This window comes from Dipodomys spectabilis, unplaced genomic scaffold (assembly GCF_019054845.1).
Source record: "Dipodomys spectabilis isolate Male_0828 unplaced genomic scaffold, ASM1905484v1 ptg000018l, whole genome shotgun sequence".
In the NCBI taxonomy this organism is placed as follows: domain Eukaryota; kingdom Metazoa; phylum Chordata; class Mammalia; order Rodentia; family Heteromyidae; genus Dipodomys; species Dipodomys spectabilis.
In genome coordinates this window covers 22,040,691-22,059,824 of record NW_024870695.1, presented here as the reverse complement: position 1 = coordinate 22,059,824, position 19,134 = coordinate 22,040,691, and the positions used below count along the sequence as shown (strand labels likewise).

Below are 19,134 nucleotides of genomic sequence, written 5' to 3'. Positions count from 1 at the left end.
ACCCTTTCCCTGCAGGAAACAAGAGTTATAGGTGGGAAGATCTAGGTAGGGAAAGTAAGTTCCCCAGTTCAGCCTGTGGGATCCAAGATTCAACTTCAGCTCTGTGGGTCATGTGTCTTCCCATCTTCCAGGCTGTTTGCTCTCTAGTTCTGGGATCTATTAACTGGCTTTTTACTTATGTCAATAAGCAACCCCTTCAGGCCAACTGAGTTAGGTATTAATTTCTGTTTGCCTTTCCTGCACGGATACCCAGCTGCTGGCACTGAGGCAAAACTCCAGCCATCTGTCCATGGGGTCCCTGACTATTGGAGTGAGAGACATAAAGGGAAGCCGGGGGTACTGGTGGCTCTTGCCTATAATCCTCGCTACTCAGGAGGTTGAGATCTGGGGGTCAAGGCTGAAAGCCAGCCTGAGACTCTGATTTCCAGTTAGCCAGCAAAAACCCAGATGTAGAGCTGTGTGGCTCAAGTGGTAGAATACCAGCCTTAATTTAAAAAGTGAAGGGACCAAGCGCCCGGGTCCCGAGTTCAATCCCCAATGCTGGCACTCTGCTCTGGCCCAATAAGAGAGGTGGACAGAGGGGAGGGAAAGGAGAAATCACACACAGCTCTGCACACCCGCTGGCCCTGAAACAATTCAAGGTTTCCCACATTCTCCAGACCAGCCGTCAAAGACAAGGCCAGGCACGGCAAGGCACCGGAAGGGATCCAGGGTTCTAGAAAGGCCTGGCTCCACGGCCTGCCCCGCTGCTAAGCAAACATTGCCTCCCAGAGTCGGGCTGGAGTGCGAGGGGAGGAACCGGCCTGAGGTTTATCGCTCCGGCAACCCCGGGTGATTCACTAAGTTAAGAGTCTCGGGTAGTCAGAGACCCGGGCAAGCAAACACACAGCCCGGAGGTTCCCCCTCCCCTGCCCTTCCCTCGCCCGGCCCGCCCGCACCTGGCTGCCCCCGAGCCCGGGACCAGCTGCCTCCCCTCCCCCTGCTGGGCGCCCGGGGTTGAACAAACAACGCCGGGCCGCCGGCCCCGCCACCGGCTGGCTCCGACCGCGCGCCGCTGGCGATCCCCCAGGCAACTCGGCGTCACGAGAACCCGCACCCCGACACCCTGCCCTCCCCTCTCGTCCCCAGGGCCCGGGCCAGGCCCTACAACCTCCGCCTTCCCGGAGCGTCTCGGCTCCCTCGGGCCTTCAGCGTAAGCCAACCTAGGCCGGACATGAGGCCCCCCGGGGGGCAGCGCGGCCCAACTCCCGCCCGGCACGGGGGTGGTGGGGGACTCAAGGGAAGGTGGCCGGAAAAATCTCTTGTTTACAGGGCCTGAAGGGCCCCGGCTGCGATTCGCCTTTCTATTCCTGCGGTTCCCTTTCGGCCGATTCTGGGGGCCAGAGAGGGAAGGGGTGGTACCGCGGGCCCGCCCCGGCCGGGGAGCGGGCGTGGAGCCCCGAGGAAGCCGATTTCGTGCACGGATTCCCGCGGCCGCCGGAGGGGCAGGGCTCGGAGGCAGAGCCAACGTGGCCAGGAGCGCGGAGGCCGCGGGGGGCCGGGCTAAACCCTGCCCCTCAGGGAACGAACTGGAGGCTGAGGACTGGTCGGAACGGAACAGAGAGCAGGGACGCGGGGTGGCGAGCGCGCTCCGAGTAGGGCCGGGTCTGGAACGCGGGGTGGTCAGGGTGGCAGTGGCATCTGCCCCACGGTCTGCAGCGGCTCTGGGATCGGCCCACGGGGTAAGGGGTGCGCGCGTGGCAACCCCTAGGTAGGAATCTGGGTGACTCCGGACAGAAGTTCTCCGGACGGGACCGCGCGTGCAAGATCTGGACGCACGGTGCGTGGTGCGTCCACGTGTGCAAGTTGGGGAGGGGAGAGGAGGCGCAGGAGACCTCGAGGGACTTTGTGTTTTGAGTGTGCTCCTCGCTCCAGCCCAGAGCGGCGGACGGTGCCCCAGGTGTGTCCCCCGAGGCCGCCAGTAGGGTGACAAAGTCTGGGTGTCCACCCGGGGGGAGATGATCCAGAGCGGCCCCCACGCCCTGTGGTAGGCGCACGCACCGGGAGAGGCGAGGCGGGGCAGGGCGGGGCGGACAGGCCGCCGCCCGCGGAGCGCGCTGAGTTGCACCCCCAAACCACTTTACAGACGAACGCGGGGCCCAGAAAGTCGGTGTGCGGGAGTGCGCGCGCGCGGGGGGGCGTGGCGGCAAACAGCAACAACCCACCCGCCGGCTGGGCCACAAACTCCGATTCCCGGCCGGAAAGTGAGCTTCGGCCGAGCCTGGAGGTGAGTTGGAAGGCGGGGGAAGGAGGGAGGGCGGAGGAGGGCGGGCTTTGTTACTGTGTAAACGGATTGCGCGTACCTGGAGCTCTGGGGGCGCCGGATCCGCGCCCGGAATGGAGGTGATGTCACGGTGATGCAGCCTGGCCCACCCTTCACCGAAGAGAGACGCCGAGCTCCCGGAGGAGGCCGGCGCGAGAGCCAGCGGTCGAGCGCGCCCCGCTTCGTCTGGGTCCCCGGGAGGCAGGCCCTGTGCCCCGCGCCCCGGCCCGGGCCCCGCCACCCTAGCCAGGGCTGGCTCTGGCCCTGAGCCTCGCGTGGAGCCCCTCCCACTCCGGCCCGCGCTCCGCCTGGGGCTGGAGTTGGCTCCAAACACTGTGCCCAAGCGGGGCTGGCTGCGCGTCCCAGGTAAGGGCAGCTAGCCGCGCGCTCCGCCCTCCCCGCCGCTGCCCGGAAGAGCTGGGTCCGGCTGGCAGGGAGTGGGCGAGGGCCGAGGCCTGGGGGTGGAGACCTGGGGGGCCTAGGGGGTCACCGATCTAACTCCTCTCTGGGTGCAGAAAGTTTCCAAATTCGAGCCAGCTGGGGACTAGGGGTGGGGTAAAAGCCCGGAGCTGCGGCTCCGGATGGAGGGCCCACGAAGGGCTTTGCGATCTGTGCTGTCCGCAGCCCCTCGGCGCGAGTCCCCGGTCCGTGGTGACTTAGGCTCGGCGTCCCCGCTGCCGCGCGCGCCGCCGTGAACGGGGTGCGCAGAGGAACGGGAGGAAGGACAGTGGGCTCACCTGCGCGGCTAGACTTGCAGGGGCGCAGGGTGTGTGTGTGTGGGGGGGTCGTGGACCCCGGTAGGATCCGGAGGGAGGTGGACCCAGGGGTCAGAATCCCCTTTGCGGGATGTTCGGAATTTCACGCTTTCTGGCTGCTCTCCTGGTAGCCCGGTATCTAGATCTCACTTGTCTTCTTTGGCTTTTCCAGCTCCCCTCCTCCTGTTTCCCCCACCCCACCCGCGGTTTTACAGCCGGGAAGATCCAATTGCTTTAAACTCCCCCGATCTCGATCCTACAGCCGGAGGGCTGGAATATAGAGAAGGGTGGTTCGGCGGGGTTGGAGCCCGCCCCTTCCCCAACAGTACGCCTTTAAACGTGGGGAGGGAAGAGTGGGGGTGGGGTGCATTCCAGGGTGACATTCCAGAGCAGACCCTTGCCTGCCTCGAAGACCAAGTCTCCCAGTGCTCAGGGCATTTTGACCCAGATGCCCACTCTTGGTAAAGGGGGGGGCACCTGAAATTTGGGGTGACTGACTCCTTACTGACCCAAGCATTTCCCTGGACCCTCCTTAGAGGGTGAGTTAACCATTGGCCCCCTGGAGGGAGGACCGGAACTAGCCTGGGGTTTGGAAAGGTGGTAGCAGTGGGTGGGAGAACAGGAGGAGCGGGGAAGGCTAGGTGGGCCGCCTGGAAGTGGCTCTGGTTACAATCCTGTAGTCCATGTCCCACTCTCTTACTCTTAGGACTATTGAGCCCCAGATGCTGGAGCTGATTTTCCTCTAAGAGTTTTCAAGGGTGTGAGGGGAGGGAGAAGGTTGTGTACTTGTAAAGGTGAGGCCTGTGTGTATCTCTCCCTCCACCCCACACACACAAGTGAAACCAGTCAGTGCTGGCTGAGCCTTTAGCCCACCAGTACTGTTAAAGCCTTTCTGCTTCCCCCGCCTCCCCCCCCCCCCCCCAAGAGGGAGGAAAGGGATTCAGGAACTGGATTGGACTGCCTCAGACCAGAACTGGGGGCTGGGTGGTTGAGCTGAACCCTGGGAAAAGCTGATTTCCGAGATGATTACAAATATGTCTAAGACTGATTTCAAAGGGATGAAACCAAAGGGCCCTTTTGTCTAGAAATGAGTCTGAAGCTGGGCCTCTCACCTTGTGGACTGCTGGAGGCTTCCAGGGTAGAAGTCCCTCTTCTTCCCCTGGGAATCTTTACACAGATGCAACTGAGGCAGAGGTGGGTCGTGTCTGTTCAGCAGATTGGTTGTCACATGCCCACTGTGTCCTAGTCCTGGTGTCTGTCTTGGTTGCCAACCTCAAACTTAACCATTTGGTAGGAGAGGCAGGTCCACAGAATGTTAAGTGTTCAAGGGCACAGGAAGCTTAGTCTGAGAGCCGAGCAAGGGATAGAGACTGGGGGGGGGGGGGGGGGGGCGAGGAAGTGCCTCTGGGCAGGCCTGGTCCCTGCAGTCATTTAGTCACCACTTGCTGACTGACGGTGCACTCTTGGGTGTCAAAGGTATTTGGCTGAGCTCCTCTGAGTTTTCTTCTCTTGAATCCTCCTGCTTGTCTCAAGGGTCCCTCTTCTAGCAGGGGATGGGAGCCAGACCCAGCCCGTCTTATTTTTCCCAGCTGGGTCTATGTATTTCTTACCTTTTTTCTTTTTTGGTAAGTCGTGGGGCTTGAACTCTGGGCTTGGATGCTGTCCCTGCGCTCTTCCCTGTGCTCTACCCCTTGAGCCACAGTGCCACTTCCAGGTCTATGTATTTCTGTTTCTCCACGTGTCCTCTATGTGAGGGGAAGCCGAGGAATGGAGACATTTCAGGATTGGGTATAGGTTGTCTCACCTGAGGCTGAAGTGTCAGAGCAGCTGAGCAACCTGGATGGGACGATCAGACTTCTGGTTGGTTCTTCCTAAGTTCTTTCTAGCAAAGCCAGGTGTGGGGGGCTCTTGCTGCAGGTTCAAAGCCAGCAAGAAAGCTTGTAAGACTCTTATCTCCAATTAACCAGCAAAAAGCCAGAAGTGGAGCTGTGGCCCAAGTGGTAGAGCAGCTAGACTTGAGCAGAAGAGCTCAGGGTCAGTTCCCAGGTCCTAAGTTCAAGCCCCATATTGAGGGATTTGGTGGCAAAGATGAGACTTGTGAAGGATGCTGTCCAGGAAGAACTTGGTCAGTCAGGAGAACTTAGGGGCAGGAGGCTGATCATGGCTCTGGGGGTCAGCAAGAGAACAGGCAAGAGCTCCTTCCCCTCCCCTTCCTTCCTCTCTTCCTTCCTCTTCACTTCCCCTTCTTCCTCTTTTCAACCCTCCCCTTTCTCCCTCCTTGCCTTTCTTGTCTTCCGCCTCCTCTTTTCTCTTTTGCTTTTGTGAAAATGTCAGGGCTTGAACTCAGGCCCTTGTGCTCTCACTCAGAGCTTTGTTGCTCGCTTCTGGTGCTACCACACCACTTGAGCCATGCCTCCAGTTTGGCATTTTGATAGTTAATTGGAAATGAGAGTCTCTCAGAATTTTCCACCTAGGCTGGCGTTGAACCACAATCCTCAAATTACAGCCTCCTGAGAAGCTAGGATTATAGGCATGAGCTACCAGTACCCAGTGCTGGAGGTAGAACCCAGGGCCTCACACTCACCAGAGAAGCATTCTACACTGAGTTAAACCCTTAGCCCTGGCTGTTGCCAGGTGTGGATCTGAGAGTTACGTTTGCATACCCTTTCCTACATTCTACTGTCCTTTAGAGGTTTTTTGGTAATGATGGCACAGATAAGGCTGTTGTGGTTTTATACTTGGCTTTGATCTTTAATCTAGGATAAACATGTCTCCAACAAATTGATTGTCGGGCTTTTTTTTTTTCCTTCCCGACTTGCCTCTTTTTGGGTGGTACTGACTGGAGTTTGAACTCTAGGCTTCTTGCTTGCTAGCCAGGTGCCCCCTCCCCTTCCACTACTCTGCAAATGTTGTGTTAGTTCTTTCCAAGATGGAATCTAACATCATGCACGGGCTGGCTGGGACTGTGATCCTCCTATTTATGCTTCCCTGTGTTGTTGAGATGGCCCATGTACATCTCTGCACCCAACCCTTTTGCCACAACTTGGGACATCTCTACACACCCCACCATTGATTGAATGCGGTCTCTCCAACTTTCATGCCCAAATCACAATCTCTGATCTTTACCTCCCAAGTAGTTAGGATTACAAGCTCGAGTCACCATATCCAGCTCAGACTCATCTCTTAAAGCAGCCCTGGATATGCCTTCTTCAGTGAGCCCCCATTGCTTCTCTAGAATGCATCACCAAGCTCTTGACCTAATGCATTTCTGTCTGTCACCAACCAGCTGCAGCCTCCTATAGGAGTTTACTCCATACTTGGTGAATCTGGATTTTTTTTCCTTGTGACTTTGGACTGAAATCAAGACATCTCTTTTGTTCTGTGTGTGTGTGTGTGTGTGTGTGTACGTGTGTACGTACACGTGCATGCCAGTCTTGGGGCTTGAACTCATGGCAGCTATAATCCCTGAGCTTTTTATTCAAGGCTAGTACTCTACCACTTGAACCACAGCTCCACTTCTGTCTTTTAGGAGGTTAATGGAGATAAGAGTCACTTGGACTTTTCTGCCCCGGGGTAGCTTTGAACAACAGTCCTCTGAGTTTAGCTTCTTGAGTAGCAAGGGTTACCAGACTGAGCCACTGGGACTTGTCCAAATCTTTTCTGTTTGGGAAGGTGCAAATGTGTCCTGGTTGTTTTCAGTGTTCAGTTTCATATTCTAACTGTACCCCAAGTTCCAGCTGAGTCTGTAGGCCATACTTCCCAAGGTTGAGTTAAACCATGTAGGATCTCCCAGATGGGTCCATATTACTCTTACCCATTAGCTCTCTCTCATTGTTTGTGTTTGTAGTACTGGTGCTTTATTGATTCAAACTACACAAAGGCCCTAGGAAAGCTGAAGTAGGTCTCAGGAGAAAGGAGCTTTTTCATTATAAACGAAGAGAAACTGGCTTTTACGATCCTTGTAATTTAGGAAAAATAATGATAAATAAGCAAACTTAATTGGACTATGAAGAGGGGGTTAAGTTGGCTTATGATACCTAAAATATTTTCAAGGAGCAAGAACATTTGAAAATTGATCATTTATCAGTTATGGAAGGACATATTATTGAATGAGATTTGGGAATTTGGGTTATTTATCGGAAATTGTGTAGCCATTGCTGGGTGTGGTGGTGGAAGCTTATAATCCTAGAACTTCAGAGGCTGAGGCAGGAGGATTAGAGTTTGAGACTGGCCTGGACTACCAGGAAAGAAAAAGAAAAAAAGAGAGTGGGGTGGGGTAGTTTAAGACCTGTAGTTAGAAATGCTACTCTAGTATCAGCCCCTAGTAGTCGCTGTCATCACAGGAAAGCTTGGTTGCTGTCTCTGGAGCCATGGGAAAGGCCTGGCTTCAACTAGTTACTTGAACATTTAGGGTGACTTAAATGTGGAAGACCTGTACTTCATAGAATTTTGGACTTTATAAACTTTCAGAACATCTAACAAAAAAGAAATCGGGGACAGCACTCTGGCCCTGAGTTTAAGCCTCAGGACTGACACAAAAAACAACAAAGGGACAATCTAGTTGGTATGAAGACCTGGTTTTTCTTTCTTTTTTGGTTGGTCATGGGCTTGAACATAGGGCCTGGGCACTGTACCTGAGCTCTTTTGCTCAATGCTAGTGCTCTACCATTTTGAGTCTTAGCACCACTTCCGTTTTTCTGGTGGTTAATGGGAGATAAGAATCTCACAGACTTTCCTGCCTGGGCTGGCTTTGAACCACAATCCTCAGATCTCAGTGCCCTGAGTAGCTAGGATTACAGGAGTGAGCCACCAGCGCCCAGCTGAGCTGGTTTTCTTTGGTGCAGATCTCCAGCGTTATTAACACCTTCCTGGTGTTAATAAAAGATATGGTTCTTAGCTGCAATGGCTTTAAATCTTCCATTAAATATTAATTGCTTTGCATTGCTTTTGCCTGGATCTAGCTTTTAAAATGGTATAATGCTTTATAGAAGAGTCTTTGTATTAGGTCATTAACACCTTAGTAAAGAGGTTAGTTTATTTGTGTGTGTATGTGTGTGCTCCTGTATGTATACATACGTATCTGTGCCTTTGCTGGTACTGGGTTTTTTGTTTTGTTTTTGGTACTTAGGTTTTGTTTTTGCTCAGGCTGACTCTACCACTCTAGACACAGTTCTACTTCTGGCTGCTTGATAGTCAATTGGAGATAAGAGTCTCTTGGGCTTGTCTAAACCAGGTTGGCTTCTCAGATCTCAGTCTCCTGAGTAGCTCAGACAACAAGTTTGGGCCATGAGCACCTGGCAGTTTATTCTTAACTTCAGCCTCTGAGCCACACAAAGAACTCGAGGCTCTAAAGAGGAAAGTTGGCACTAAAGGGGGGAAATGAAGGACAAAAAAGGGAGGAAGTGGGAGGACTGGGGAAGGTTTGGTAAACATAACTTTTAGTCTTATCTCTTCTTTTTTTTTTCTGGCTGGCAGCTATGCCTGCCACAGGTACTTGTTAAGTCCTTATTAAGTGTTTGTTAAGTACTTGTTGAATGATGAATGATTAATGTAGGAATGCATGGTTGACTAGCCAGGGACTTGGGCGTAGAATCTGACCTGAACCCTGGAAATTCCAAGGCAGAGGAGGAAGTGCTGAACAGGTTATATACCTCTAGCTCCTGGATCTCAGGGAGTATTTAAGCCCGAGATTTGATGGGTGAAACTAGTGAGAATTTTCTCATTTTCCGTGTTTAAGAATAGAGATGACAGGAGCTGGGAAAGTGGCTCAGTGGTAGAGTGCTTGCCTTGCATGCATGAGGCCCTGGGTTCGATTCCTCAGCACCACATAAGCAAAAAAAAAAAAAAAGCCGGAAGTGGTGCTGTGGCTCAAGTGGTAGAGCGTTAGCCTTGAGCTGAAGAGCTGAGGGACAGCGCCCAGGCCCAGAGTTCAGGCCCATAACCGGACCCCCCCCAAAAAAAAAAGAAGAGAGATGATAGGGGCTGGGAAGGTGGCTCAGTGGTAGAGTGCTTGCCTTGCATGCATGAGGTCCTGGGTTCGATTCCTCAGCACCACATAAGCAGAAAAAGCTGGAAGTGGTGCTGTGGCTCAAGTGGTAGAGCACTAGCCTTGAGCTGAAGAGCTGAGGGACAGTGCCCAGGCCTAGAGTTCAGCAAATGCTGGCAAAAAAAAAAAAAGAATAGAGATGACAGATGGGTTTCATCTCTGGTCAGTTGATAAGTCTTTGTGTGAGTTCTGTGTTAAGAAAGATTCTGAGCCAGGCACCAGTGGCTCACGCCTGTAATCCTAGCTACACTGGAGGCTGAGATCTGAGGATTATAGTTCAAAGCCAGCCCAGACAGACAAATCTGAGAGATCAACCACCAACTAACTGCCAGAAGTGGAGGTGTGGCTCAAGTGGTAGAACACTAGTCCTGAGTGAAAAAGCCACGTGGGAGCGCAAGCTCCTGAATTCAAGCCACAATACCAGCACCAAAAACAAAACAAACACCACCCCCTTACCCCTCTCCTCCCCCCAAAATAAAAGAAGCGTTCTGAAGCCCAAAGCTCTGGGCGATCATCTACTGATTGACTAGCACTGTCTTCCCTGGTTCTGATGGAGGAGGAACACGGTGCCTGTTGGAATCTGGCCCTGGGGAACTGATTTTGCCTTTTCTTCCTCTGACTCTAGGGACCCAGCTGGAGCCTGGCCTGGGAGCCAGGATGGCCACCCACCAAACTCTGCTGATATGCCTGGGATTGCCTCTTTTATTATTTCCCAGGACCCAGGCTCAGAACCATGTCCCACCAGGTTGCAGCCCAGATCTCAACCCCATCTACTACAACCTGTGTGACCGCTCCGGGGCTTGGGGCATCGTCCTGGAGGCCGTGGCCGGGGCGGGTGTCATCACCACGTTTGTGCTCACCATCATCCTGGTGGCCAGCCTCCCCTTTGTGCAGGACACCAAGAAGCGGAGCCTGCTGGGAACTCAGGTGTTCTTCCTGCTGGGCACCCTTGGCCTCTTCTGCCTGGTGTTCGCCTGCGTGGTGAAGCCAGACTTTTCCACCTGCGCCTCCCGCCGGTTCCTCTTCGGGGTTCTGTTCGCTATCTGCTTCTCCTGTCTGTTGGCTCACGTGTTTGCGCTCAACTTCCTGGCCCGGAAGAACCATGGGCCCCGGGGTTGGGTGCTTTTCACCGTGGCTCTGCTGCTGACGCTCGTGGAGGTCATCATCAACACCGAGTGGCTGATCATCACCTTGGTCCGAGGAGGAGGAGGAAGTGGAGGAGGGGAGGTGGGCCCTCTGAGCAATGGCAGTGCGGGCTGGACGGTGACTTCTGCCTGCGCCATTGCCAACATGGACTTCGTCATGGCGCTTATCTATGTGATGCTGCTGCTGCTGGGGGGCTTCGTGGGGGCCTGGCCTGCCCTGTGTGGCCGCTTTAAACGCTGGCGGAAGCACGGGGTCTTCGTGCTGCTCACCACGACCATGTCCATCGCCATCTGGGTGGTGTGGATTGTCATGTACACCTACGGCAACCAGCAGCACAACAGCCCCACCTGGGATGACCCTACGCTAGCCATTGCCCTGGCCGCCAATGCCTGGGCTTTTGTCCTCTTCTACGTCATCCCCGAGGTCTCCCAAGTGACCAAGCCCAGCCCTGAGCAGAGCTACCAGGGTGACATGTACCCTACCCGGGGCGTGGGCTACGAGACCATCCTAAAAGAGCAGACTGGCCAGAGCATGTTTGTGGAGAACAAGGCATTTTCCATGGATGAGCCAGGCTCAGGTAAGTCCTGGCGGACACCCTCTGTCCCTCCCTTCTTTATCTTCCACTGCAGGCCAGAGAACTGGTTGTGAGCCAAATGGAAGGTTCTTAGGGTTGTGGACAATTTTCTGCCTTCGTATTCCCTAGTGGTCCAGCCCTTGTCTAGCAAGGCCCCTGGTTCTACCCTCAGCTTTCACCAGAAAAAGAAAAAGCTCTTAAGTCATCACATTGTGAACTGTGTACTAGCATTTACTGAGCACCTACTGTGTACCAGCCATACTTTCTAACCTGATCTAGAGGCACAATCGCAAAACCCTGCCCCGATCTCAGGCTCCTTGTGTTGTTTAAGATGCTTTGAGCAAGCCAGGAACAAGGTGGCTTAGGTCTGTTATCCTAGCTATTCAGGGGGCTTAGATCTGGCTCGAGTGGTAGAGCGTTAGCCTTGAGTGGAAAAACTAAAGGACAGTGCCCAGGCCCTATGTTCAAAACCCCCAGTACCTGTACACATGAAATAAAGATACTTGGAGCAGTTCTAGTGGCTAGGATTGTTGATCCCAACATTTAGGTGACTGAGGCAGAATGATCCTGAGTTTGAGACTAGCCTGGCTACCTAGGAAGACCCTATTTTCAAAAAGAACAAAACGAAACAGAAGAACAAACAAAACTCAGTACCAAGAATTGGTAAAGAAAGAAGGTAGATGCTGTAGTCCGCTCATAACTGCCCCCAAAAGAAGAAAAAAGCTGGATGTGGTGACACATACCTGTAATCCAGGCACCTTGCACGTTCCAAGTTATTAAAAAAACACCACCAACAAAAAATGTTTAGGAGTTGAGACATGGTTACTGTACATGCTTACTGAGCATGGGGATTGGGGGCGGGGGCGCGGCGACACTGGGTGTCCCAGAATTAATGCCTGTTCCGCACTGGGAGAGTCTTTTTTTTTTTGATTTGTGTGGGGCCTGAACTCTGGGCCTGGGCGCTATCCTTCAGCTCTTCAGCTCAAGGCAAGCACTCTACCACTGAGCCACCTTCCCAGCCCCAGGAGAGCCTCTTAATCCCTGCTGTGGGGACAGGAGTGACCTTTGCCCTCTTGGACTCTGGGGCCAGTAACTCCGCCCCTACCTGCTGGCCATTGCCTCCACCCTGGGTGCTGGGCAGAACTTCAGGGCACAGCCCCCGACCTCGGGTCTCATCTTGAGATCTGTTTGTCAGGCCCATAGTTCCAGCCTTTGTTCTCGCAGATACTTCTGGGCTATGAGGTTTTTGGTGGTTGTTTTTTTTTTTTTTAAGAAAACTAAATGGAAAAATCAATAGAGCGAGGCTAGCACTTAGAAGCCATGTAGATATGTATATAGTTGTGGTCCCTGCGTGCAGAGACAGACCGGCCCTGTGCCACCGTGCGCTTGGCTACTCTTGGGCTCTGAGTTGGTCTGCAGCTTCCCTCAAACATCCCAGGGGTGCCCAGCAGGGTGGAACAGATCAGGAAATCAACACCCAAAGGCACAGGAAAGTATTCTTGGAGCTGCAAATAGTTCTGGAAGCCTGCCAGGGGGCCAAGGATGGGATGAGCATGCAATCTTTGTGGCCAGGCCCTGGATTGGGCATGCAACACAACACTGTCAGTGGCCAGCCCTGCCCTGTGGGGATTTGAAGACTTGAGCTGAGGAAGGGAAGTGGGGGTGGGGGGGAATCTCAGCTGTACCCCCGCCCCCCTGGCCCCATCCAGTGCCTGGCAGCTGTAGAGGCCAGAACTGGAGGCTGGCCATCTTGGAAGGCAGCCGAAGGCCCATGTGCCCCTCTTGGCCTCTGGCCCTGAGGGCGGATGAGGATGTGAAGGTTGCTGACAGGGCATTTTTCTCAGCTGTTGAGGGGGAGTAGGGACTGGGGGGGAGGGTGCTGTACTACAGAACCAAGCAGCATTGTGCTCTCCTCCTGGGTATCTGTACTAAGGGGCGTGGGGGTACCCCAAAGTCAGCCACTCTGGATCAGATGTCACGCCAGAGGAAGTGTGGTCCCCCCTTCTGTTGCTTGGGTTGTGGGAGGTAGATAAAGAGTGGGTGGGTGGGCCAGGCTCCCCACCCCCAGGATTCTCAAATCATACCTATTTCTCCTTGCAGCCAAAAGACCCGTATCACCTTATAGTGGCTACAATGGGCAACTGTTGACCAGTGTGTACCAGCCCACCGAGATGGCCCTGATGCACAAAGGCCCGGTGAGTGGTTCCTGGGGCTTCCCTGTGGGTAGGTGGGGTAGAGAGGGCTGATGAGTGGGGGGGGGGGAATATGTGCTTGTCACCTGCGGCATCCACCCTTCAAATGTTGAGTGCACTCCTTAATGGGTGTGTGTGTGTGTGTGTGTGTGTGTGTGTGTGTGTGTGTGTAGGCTGGCACTCTATCACTTGAACCACAGCTCCACTTCCAGCTTTTACTGATTAATTGGAGATAAGAGTCTTATAGAGGGGCTGGGAAGGTGGCTCAGTGGTAGAGCGCTTGCCTTGCATGCATGAGGCCCTGGGTTCAATTCCTCAGCACCACATAAGAAAAAAGAAAAAAGCTGGAAATGGTGCTGTGGCTCAAGTGATAGAGTGCTAGCCTTGAGCTGAAGAGCTGAGGGACAGCACCCAGGCCCAGAGTTCAGGTCCTACAACTGACAAAAGTCCCATGGACTTTCCTTGCCCTGGCTGGCTTTGAACTGTTATCCTCAGATCTCCTCCTAAGTGGCTGAGATTACAGGCGTGAGCCACTGACACCTGGCCTGGATAGATACTTAGCTCTGAACCACAGCTGTCCCTAGAGGCCTCTGACTCCCCCCACCCCCCCATCAGCCAACTAGTCCTGACCTTAAAACCTCCTTTGGGGACTAGAAGCCAGATGCTGCCTTGGGGGGAATGGGGGCGGGACAGGAAGGCTGTGGGTCAGATTCCCACTCCATATATGTTCCGACTCCTGGCTGGCAGTGGCTGCTGGAGAGGTCAGCGACCTGCCTTGGCAGGATGCTGGGAACAGGAAGCCGGAGGTCAGCCGGGGGGCCATTCCCATCCCCTCACCCCTCCTGCTGAGCCTGGGCACTGGGGTATCTGCAACTTCCAACCTCAGCTTCCAGACTGGGGAGAGCAGGCTGTGGCCAAGGGTAGGGATGGGCTGGAATTTTTTTTGTCAGATCCAGAGCACAGCCTGTCTTCTCCAGCCCCTGGCCCTAGTGGAGGAGCTGCCCCTCCACAGGCTGCCCTGTCTCTCCTGCCTCCCCAGTGTTAATGTTTGAGTATGATGTAGACTATAGCTGGGAGACGTTTCCTGCTTGGTTCTCAGAGCCTGGTCCCTGAATAAGCATCCCCTGGGAACTTGTTGGAAATGTAGATATGAGGCCTGGCCAACACTGGGATGGATTGTCAGCCTTCCTTGGCATCTGCAACCTGGGACTGGTGAAACTGCTGGAGTAGCCAGGCGGTAACCCCCAAGAAAAGTCCGCAAACAGAACATCAAGGCTCCCTACTTCCCATCCCAGTGGTTAAACATTTGCCAGTTCCTCTGGGGGGTGGCCTCCCCCATCCCTGGAGGTGTGGCTTAAACAAACAGTTACTCGGATTCTGGTTTGAGCCTAGGTTTGGGACCACCAAAGGATCTAGGTGTTGCCGGAGTGGCAGGGCGGCCACCTGCACCCCATTAGATAAGGTCTTGGGAATCTAGAGGTCTGTGGCAGTTCTTTTCCACTGGGATTTGGCAGGTGGGGCCCCAAGTTTACCACCCAGCCCCCAACCACAGGAAACCATTGCCTTAGGACACTGTTCCCAGAATCCACTGGCCCCAGCTGCAGCTCCAGAATTTAGAATATTTTTTTTTTGGGGGGGGTCCGGTCGTGGGGCCTGAACTCTGGGCCTGGGCGCTGTCCTTCAGCTCTTCAGCTCAAGGCTAGTGCTCTACCACTTGAGCCACAGCGCCACCTCCAGCTTTTTTCTTTTTGCTTATGTGGTGCTGAGGAATCGAACCCAGGGCCTCATGCATGCAAGGCAAGCACTCTGCCACTGAGCCATCTTCCCAGCCCCGAGAATTTAGAATTTTAGTCTCCAAACTAGACTCGCCGGCCCAGACTCCTACACCAAAGTTTCATGGACATAGCCAGGGCCTAACGGAAGGGCACATGGTTTTATAGTGGCATTGGATGGGGTGGGGCGTTAGCCATGATTCATCAGAGGGAGCGTGGAAACATTACTAGTGGATAATAGCAGCTCAGCATCCAGTGGACTGGAGGCTTCCCTAAGGAACTAGAAAGCAGGAGAGAGAGCTTGGGGAAGAAAGAGGGTCCCCATCTGGGAAGCTCCAAGGTGGCGGGGGTGGGGCTACAGGCCGGATGATTTAGGGGTTCCAGGAAAGCCCTCTTGTTTCCAAAAGTGGAGTTAATCATCTGAGGCTGCTCTGGCTCTACTGGACAAGAAAGAGCATGGGCAGAAGAGACAAGAAGTGAGAGCTGGAAGGCAGAAGGCTACAGGAAATGGAGTGTCTGCATGGGATTGGTCTGGGGGAGGCACGGACACTCCCCCATGACCACCTGTTGTTCCTTCCAGGCCGAAACGTCTTATGACGTCATCCTCCCACGAGCCACCGCCAACAGCCAGGTGATGGGCAGTGCCAGCTCAACCCTGCGGGCTGAAGACATGTACATGACCCAGAGCCACCAGGCGGCCACACCTTCCAAAGATGGCAAGAACTCCCAGGTCTTTAGAAACCCCTATGTGTGGGACTGAGGTGGCGGCGGCGGCAGCATGGCCAGGAGGAAACGGGGCAGATCTGGGGAGGGCCCTTGGGATCCAGCCCTGGCCAGGACCACTCCCTGCTTGCCCAGGGACCCTCGTGCTCTGTGGCTCTTTGCTGGCTCCAAGCAGCTTGTGACTCGGAGCCAGGAGGTTCCCCCATTTGCCAATGTTGACTTGGGGGGGGGTCCTCATCCTTGAGGTCCCTACCCATTCCTCAGTGTTTGTAGAGTCCAGGAACCTGTCCAGCTTGGTGCCTGGGCCACTTCCTGCTCTGGCCAAATGTGTTCTTGGGGTGATGGCCAGCCTGTGCCTACGTTCTCTGGAGGTCTCTGAGCTGGCACCGCGGGCCTAGATCTTGCTCCTCTGTGAGGACCAAGGGTGCCTAATAAACACATTTCTGCTTTGTTAACTCACACTGTGGCCTTATGCTTTCTGACCCTCTCTCTTCTCCTCCACAGCCTGTGTGGGCTTCCATCCCTACCTCCCAAAATTCAGCTCATGTTACCAGATACTGCTGGTGCCATCAGGAGTTGGCACCTCCACTCAGGGTGTTCTGAGGTGCAGGCTTCATCCATATCCACTATAATCAGAATGAACCCATGGGCTTGGCTCCTTTTTTTTTTTGTCAGTTGTGGGACTTGAACTTAGGACCTGGGTAATATCCCTGAGGTTTTTTTGCTCAAGGCTACCACTTTGAGCCACAGCTCTACTTCTGGTTTCTGGTGGTTCATTGGAGATAAGAGTCTCAAACTTTCCTGTCCAGGCAGGATTTGAACTACGATCCATCCTCAGATCTCCTTAGCTTCCTAAATAGCTAGGATTATAGGCGTGAGCCACTGTGCCTGGCTCGTGTTTGGCTCCTGCCTGGGGTGTAGCCCCACAGTTGGGCTTGTATAACCTTAGGCAGCTTTCCCTCTGGGATCTCCTCTTCCTCTACCCCTCCCCTTCCACACTGGCTGCATTTGGGGAACAGGGATGGCAGAACTATCACTCAGCAGGCAGTGTTCTGGGTTAAGAGGGAGCTCTGCTAATCTCACTTCCTCCTGGAAAGAAGAGAATGAAGGTCCCTTAGGGGATGAGGGATAAAATGACACCCTGGGAGGTAAGAAAGATGGTTCAGAGAAGGCTAGGGTCGTTTACAGTATGGATTTAACCGAGGTGCAACTGGGTCCTGGCTGGCTCAGGAATTACAGTATTCATTTGCTCAGGACTTTACTGTCAGAAAAAGCCTTTCCCCTGCAGCTGTCCCAGGAGGCAGACAATACCACCATTCTCCTTTCTAGACCCCACATCTCAGAATGGAACCATGGTAGGCTTAAGCAGAGCCTTAGGAAGTTGATCCTAAGAGACCCAGGGAGGCCGCACAGGACCTCTGCAGGTGACAAGACTAAAACCAGGTTTTCTTTCTTCCTTTTATGCCAGTACTGGGGATTGAACTCAGAGCCTGGCACTCTGTACTCCCAAGTCAGTGCTCCACTGCTTGAACCATACCACCTCTGGCTTTTTGCTGATTCAGTAGTGATAAGAGTCTCTTGTATTTTGTCCGCCGAGGCTGGCTTTAAACCAATGGTCCTCAGATCTCAGCCTCCTGAGTAGCTAGGAAAAACAGACATGAGCCACCAGTTCTCAACTTGACCAGGTTTTCTTGAGACTGCGGTGTCCTGGGTTATGGCTGGGATGGAGCTTCTGTATCCTGATCCTGTGACACAGCTTTTCTAGGGAACTGGGGAGGGGCCCGCCCATCATCCCGAGCCTGGAAATGTTTGTTTCTGACACTGGTTATAAGGGGAAACATATTTGCGTTGAAAGGGAGAGAAAGGTTGCCGGAAGCAAAAATAACTCGCAGCCTTATCCTGTGTTTAGATGGCATGTGTCCTCCTGGGAACAAACTTTATTTTGATTTAGCACTGCATCAATCGTACTTGGGCTCAGGACATTCGGATCCTTCCCCTTTGACTCTTGTTCTTTCTGGTTGCTTTAGGCTCAGTCCCCGCAAAATAAAACGAGATGGTAGACGCTCTCCCTGGACTGCACGGTATCCTGATGTCCTCTTTGCTCATGCCCACGCTGAGCAGGGCCCAGCACCTTTCTTTCCCAACCTTGTTCTTGGAGCTGGGAGGGACTGGAGGCCATCAATCGGAAGCAGTGCACTGAGTGAGGGGACTGGGAAGGCCTGAGGCACGTGACTGGGGCTCCTAGGGCCACTCTACCCTGTCTCTGTCCATGCCAGCCTCTTGTTCCCTGAGTGACAACCTGTATGAGGAGCTGGCTGCAGCTGCTGCTCACCTTCTCCTGATACTTCATCGGGTCTCATGCCTCCTGTATGTGCATGTGTGCCAGTCCTGGGGCTTGCACTCAGGGCCTCTAGCTTGGACTCTAGCTTGTTACTTATTTTTTCCACTCAAGGCTGGTGTTCTACCACTTGAGTCACCTCACTTCCAGCTTTTTGCTGGTTAACTAGAGATAAAAAGTTTCTCACATTTGTCTGCCCAGGCTGACTTCCAACCTCGATCCTCCAGTCTCAGCCTCTTGAGTCGCTAGGGTTGCAGGTGTGAGCCACTGGTACCTGGCTGACACTGGATCTGTGTTGACATTGGATCTTCCTGGCCTTGCCCATCATCCTGTTCCCACTCCGCCTGGGTGAATTTCCTGCATGAGTCTTGAGAAGCTAAACCATCCAGAAGCCATCCCCTCGCTCTTCTCCCCGGGGGACCTTCTGTCACCACACCTGGATTGTGGAAGGAAGATCATGGAGCTGGGGGCAGAGCTCAGCACAGCTGGGTGTTGTTTTTCTTCATGGCCTGTGGGTCCCAGATACCACTGGACCTTGACGGTGACCCTTACCCTGACTGAGCCTTCCCTGTCTCCAATGAACTGGGTCCCGCTGGCTGTTCTCTGCTCCCAGCTGCCCCTCAAGGAGCGCTGAGGAGTAACGTTCCTTCAAGGGGCCCAGTGAGGAATTGGGGCATTGGCAAGTCACCGTGCTCTCTCCCTGGCTCTTCTGTCTGGATATTTTTGGTTTCTCACATGGTTTACAAGGCAGCCCCTGGACCTGTGCAAGTGTAGATGTCCCTGTATTGCCTTCATTGCACAGGTTCTGGGGGCTCAGCTGACACCCACTGGAGCACCCTGTGGATGCCGGGCAGTACTCTCAGGGACTAGGTGACTTGAGGGTCTGAAGACTTTGCTGGCTCAGACTTGGGGGACATGGGGAGACCCCTGAGGCAGATGGAGTCCAGGACTGAATATCTCACTGGTTTAATTTTTGTCCGTCATGGGCCTTGAACTCAGAGCCTAGGTGCTGTCCCTGAGGTCTTTTACTCAAGGCTAGCACTCTACCACTTGGAGCCACAGCGCCATTTCCAGTTTTCTGGTGGTTCATTGGAAATAAGTGTCTCATGGACTTTCCTACCCAGGCTAACTTCAAACCTCATTCCTCAGATCTCAGCCTCTGGAGTAGCTAGGATTACACATGTGAGCCTCTAGCTCATGGCAATCTCACTGGTTTTATCTGGCAGGTATGTCAGTTTCTACCTTACTTGGGGTAGCTAATGCCCTTGGGGCACCTGGATATGCCA

General features: G+C 53.9%; 1 protein-coding gene across 5 annotated transcripts; it reads left to right on the top strand.

Moving 5' to 3' along the window:
* Positions 1-1,117: 1,117 nt before the first annotated feature.
* Positions 1,118-17,991, top strand: Gprc5c (G protein-coupled receptor class C group 5 member C). Of its 5 annotated transcripts, none has more exons than XM_042673626.1 (6): positions 1,118-1,192; positions 2,126-2,266; positions 9,729-10,826; positions 12,924-13,018; positions 15,368-15,517; positions 17,538-17,991. In XM_042673626.1, the coding sequence occupies exons 3-6, from the start codon at positions 9,761-9,763 to the stop codon at positions 17,568-17,570; spliced, it is 1,344 nt and encodes a 447-aa protein (XP_042529560.1). In that variant the 5' UTR covers positions 1,118-1,192; positions 2,126-2,266; positions 9,729-9,760; the 3' UTR covers positions 17,571-17,991. The 5 variants fall into 5 exon arrangements, with proteins under 5 accessions (XP_042529560.1, XP_042529561.1, XP_042529559.1 ...); XM_042673627.1 differs by lacking the exon at positions 1,118-1,192 and adding an exon at positions 1,627-1,721; XM_042673625.1 differs by lacking the exon at positions 1,118-1,192 and having other exon boundaries at positions 2,053-2,266.
* The last annotated feature ends 1,143 nt before the right edge of the window (positions 17,992-19,134 follow it).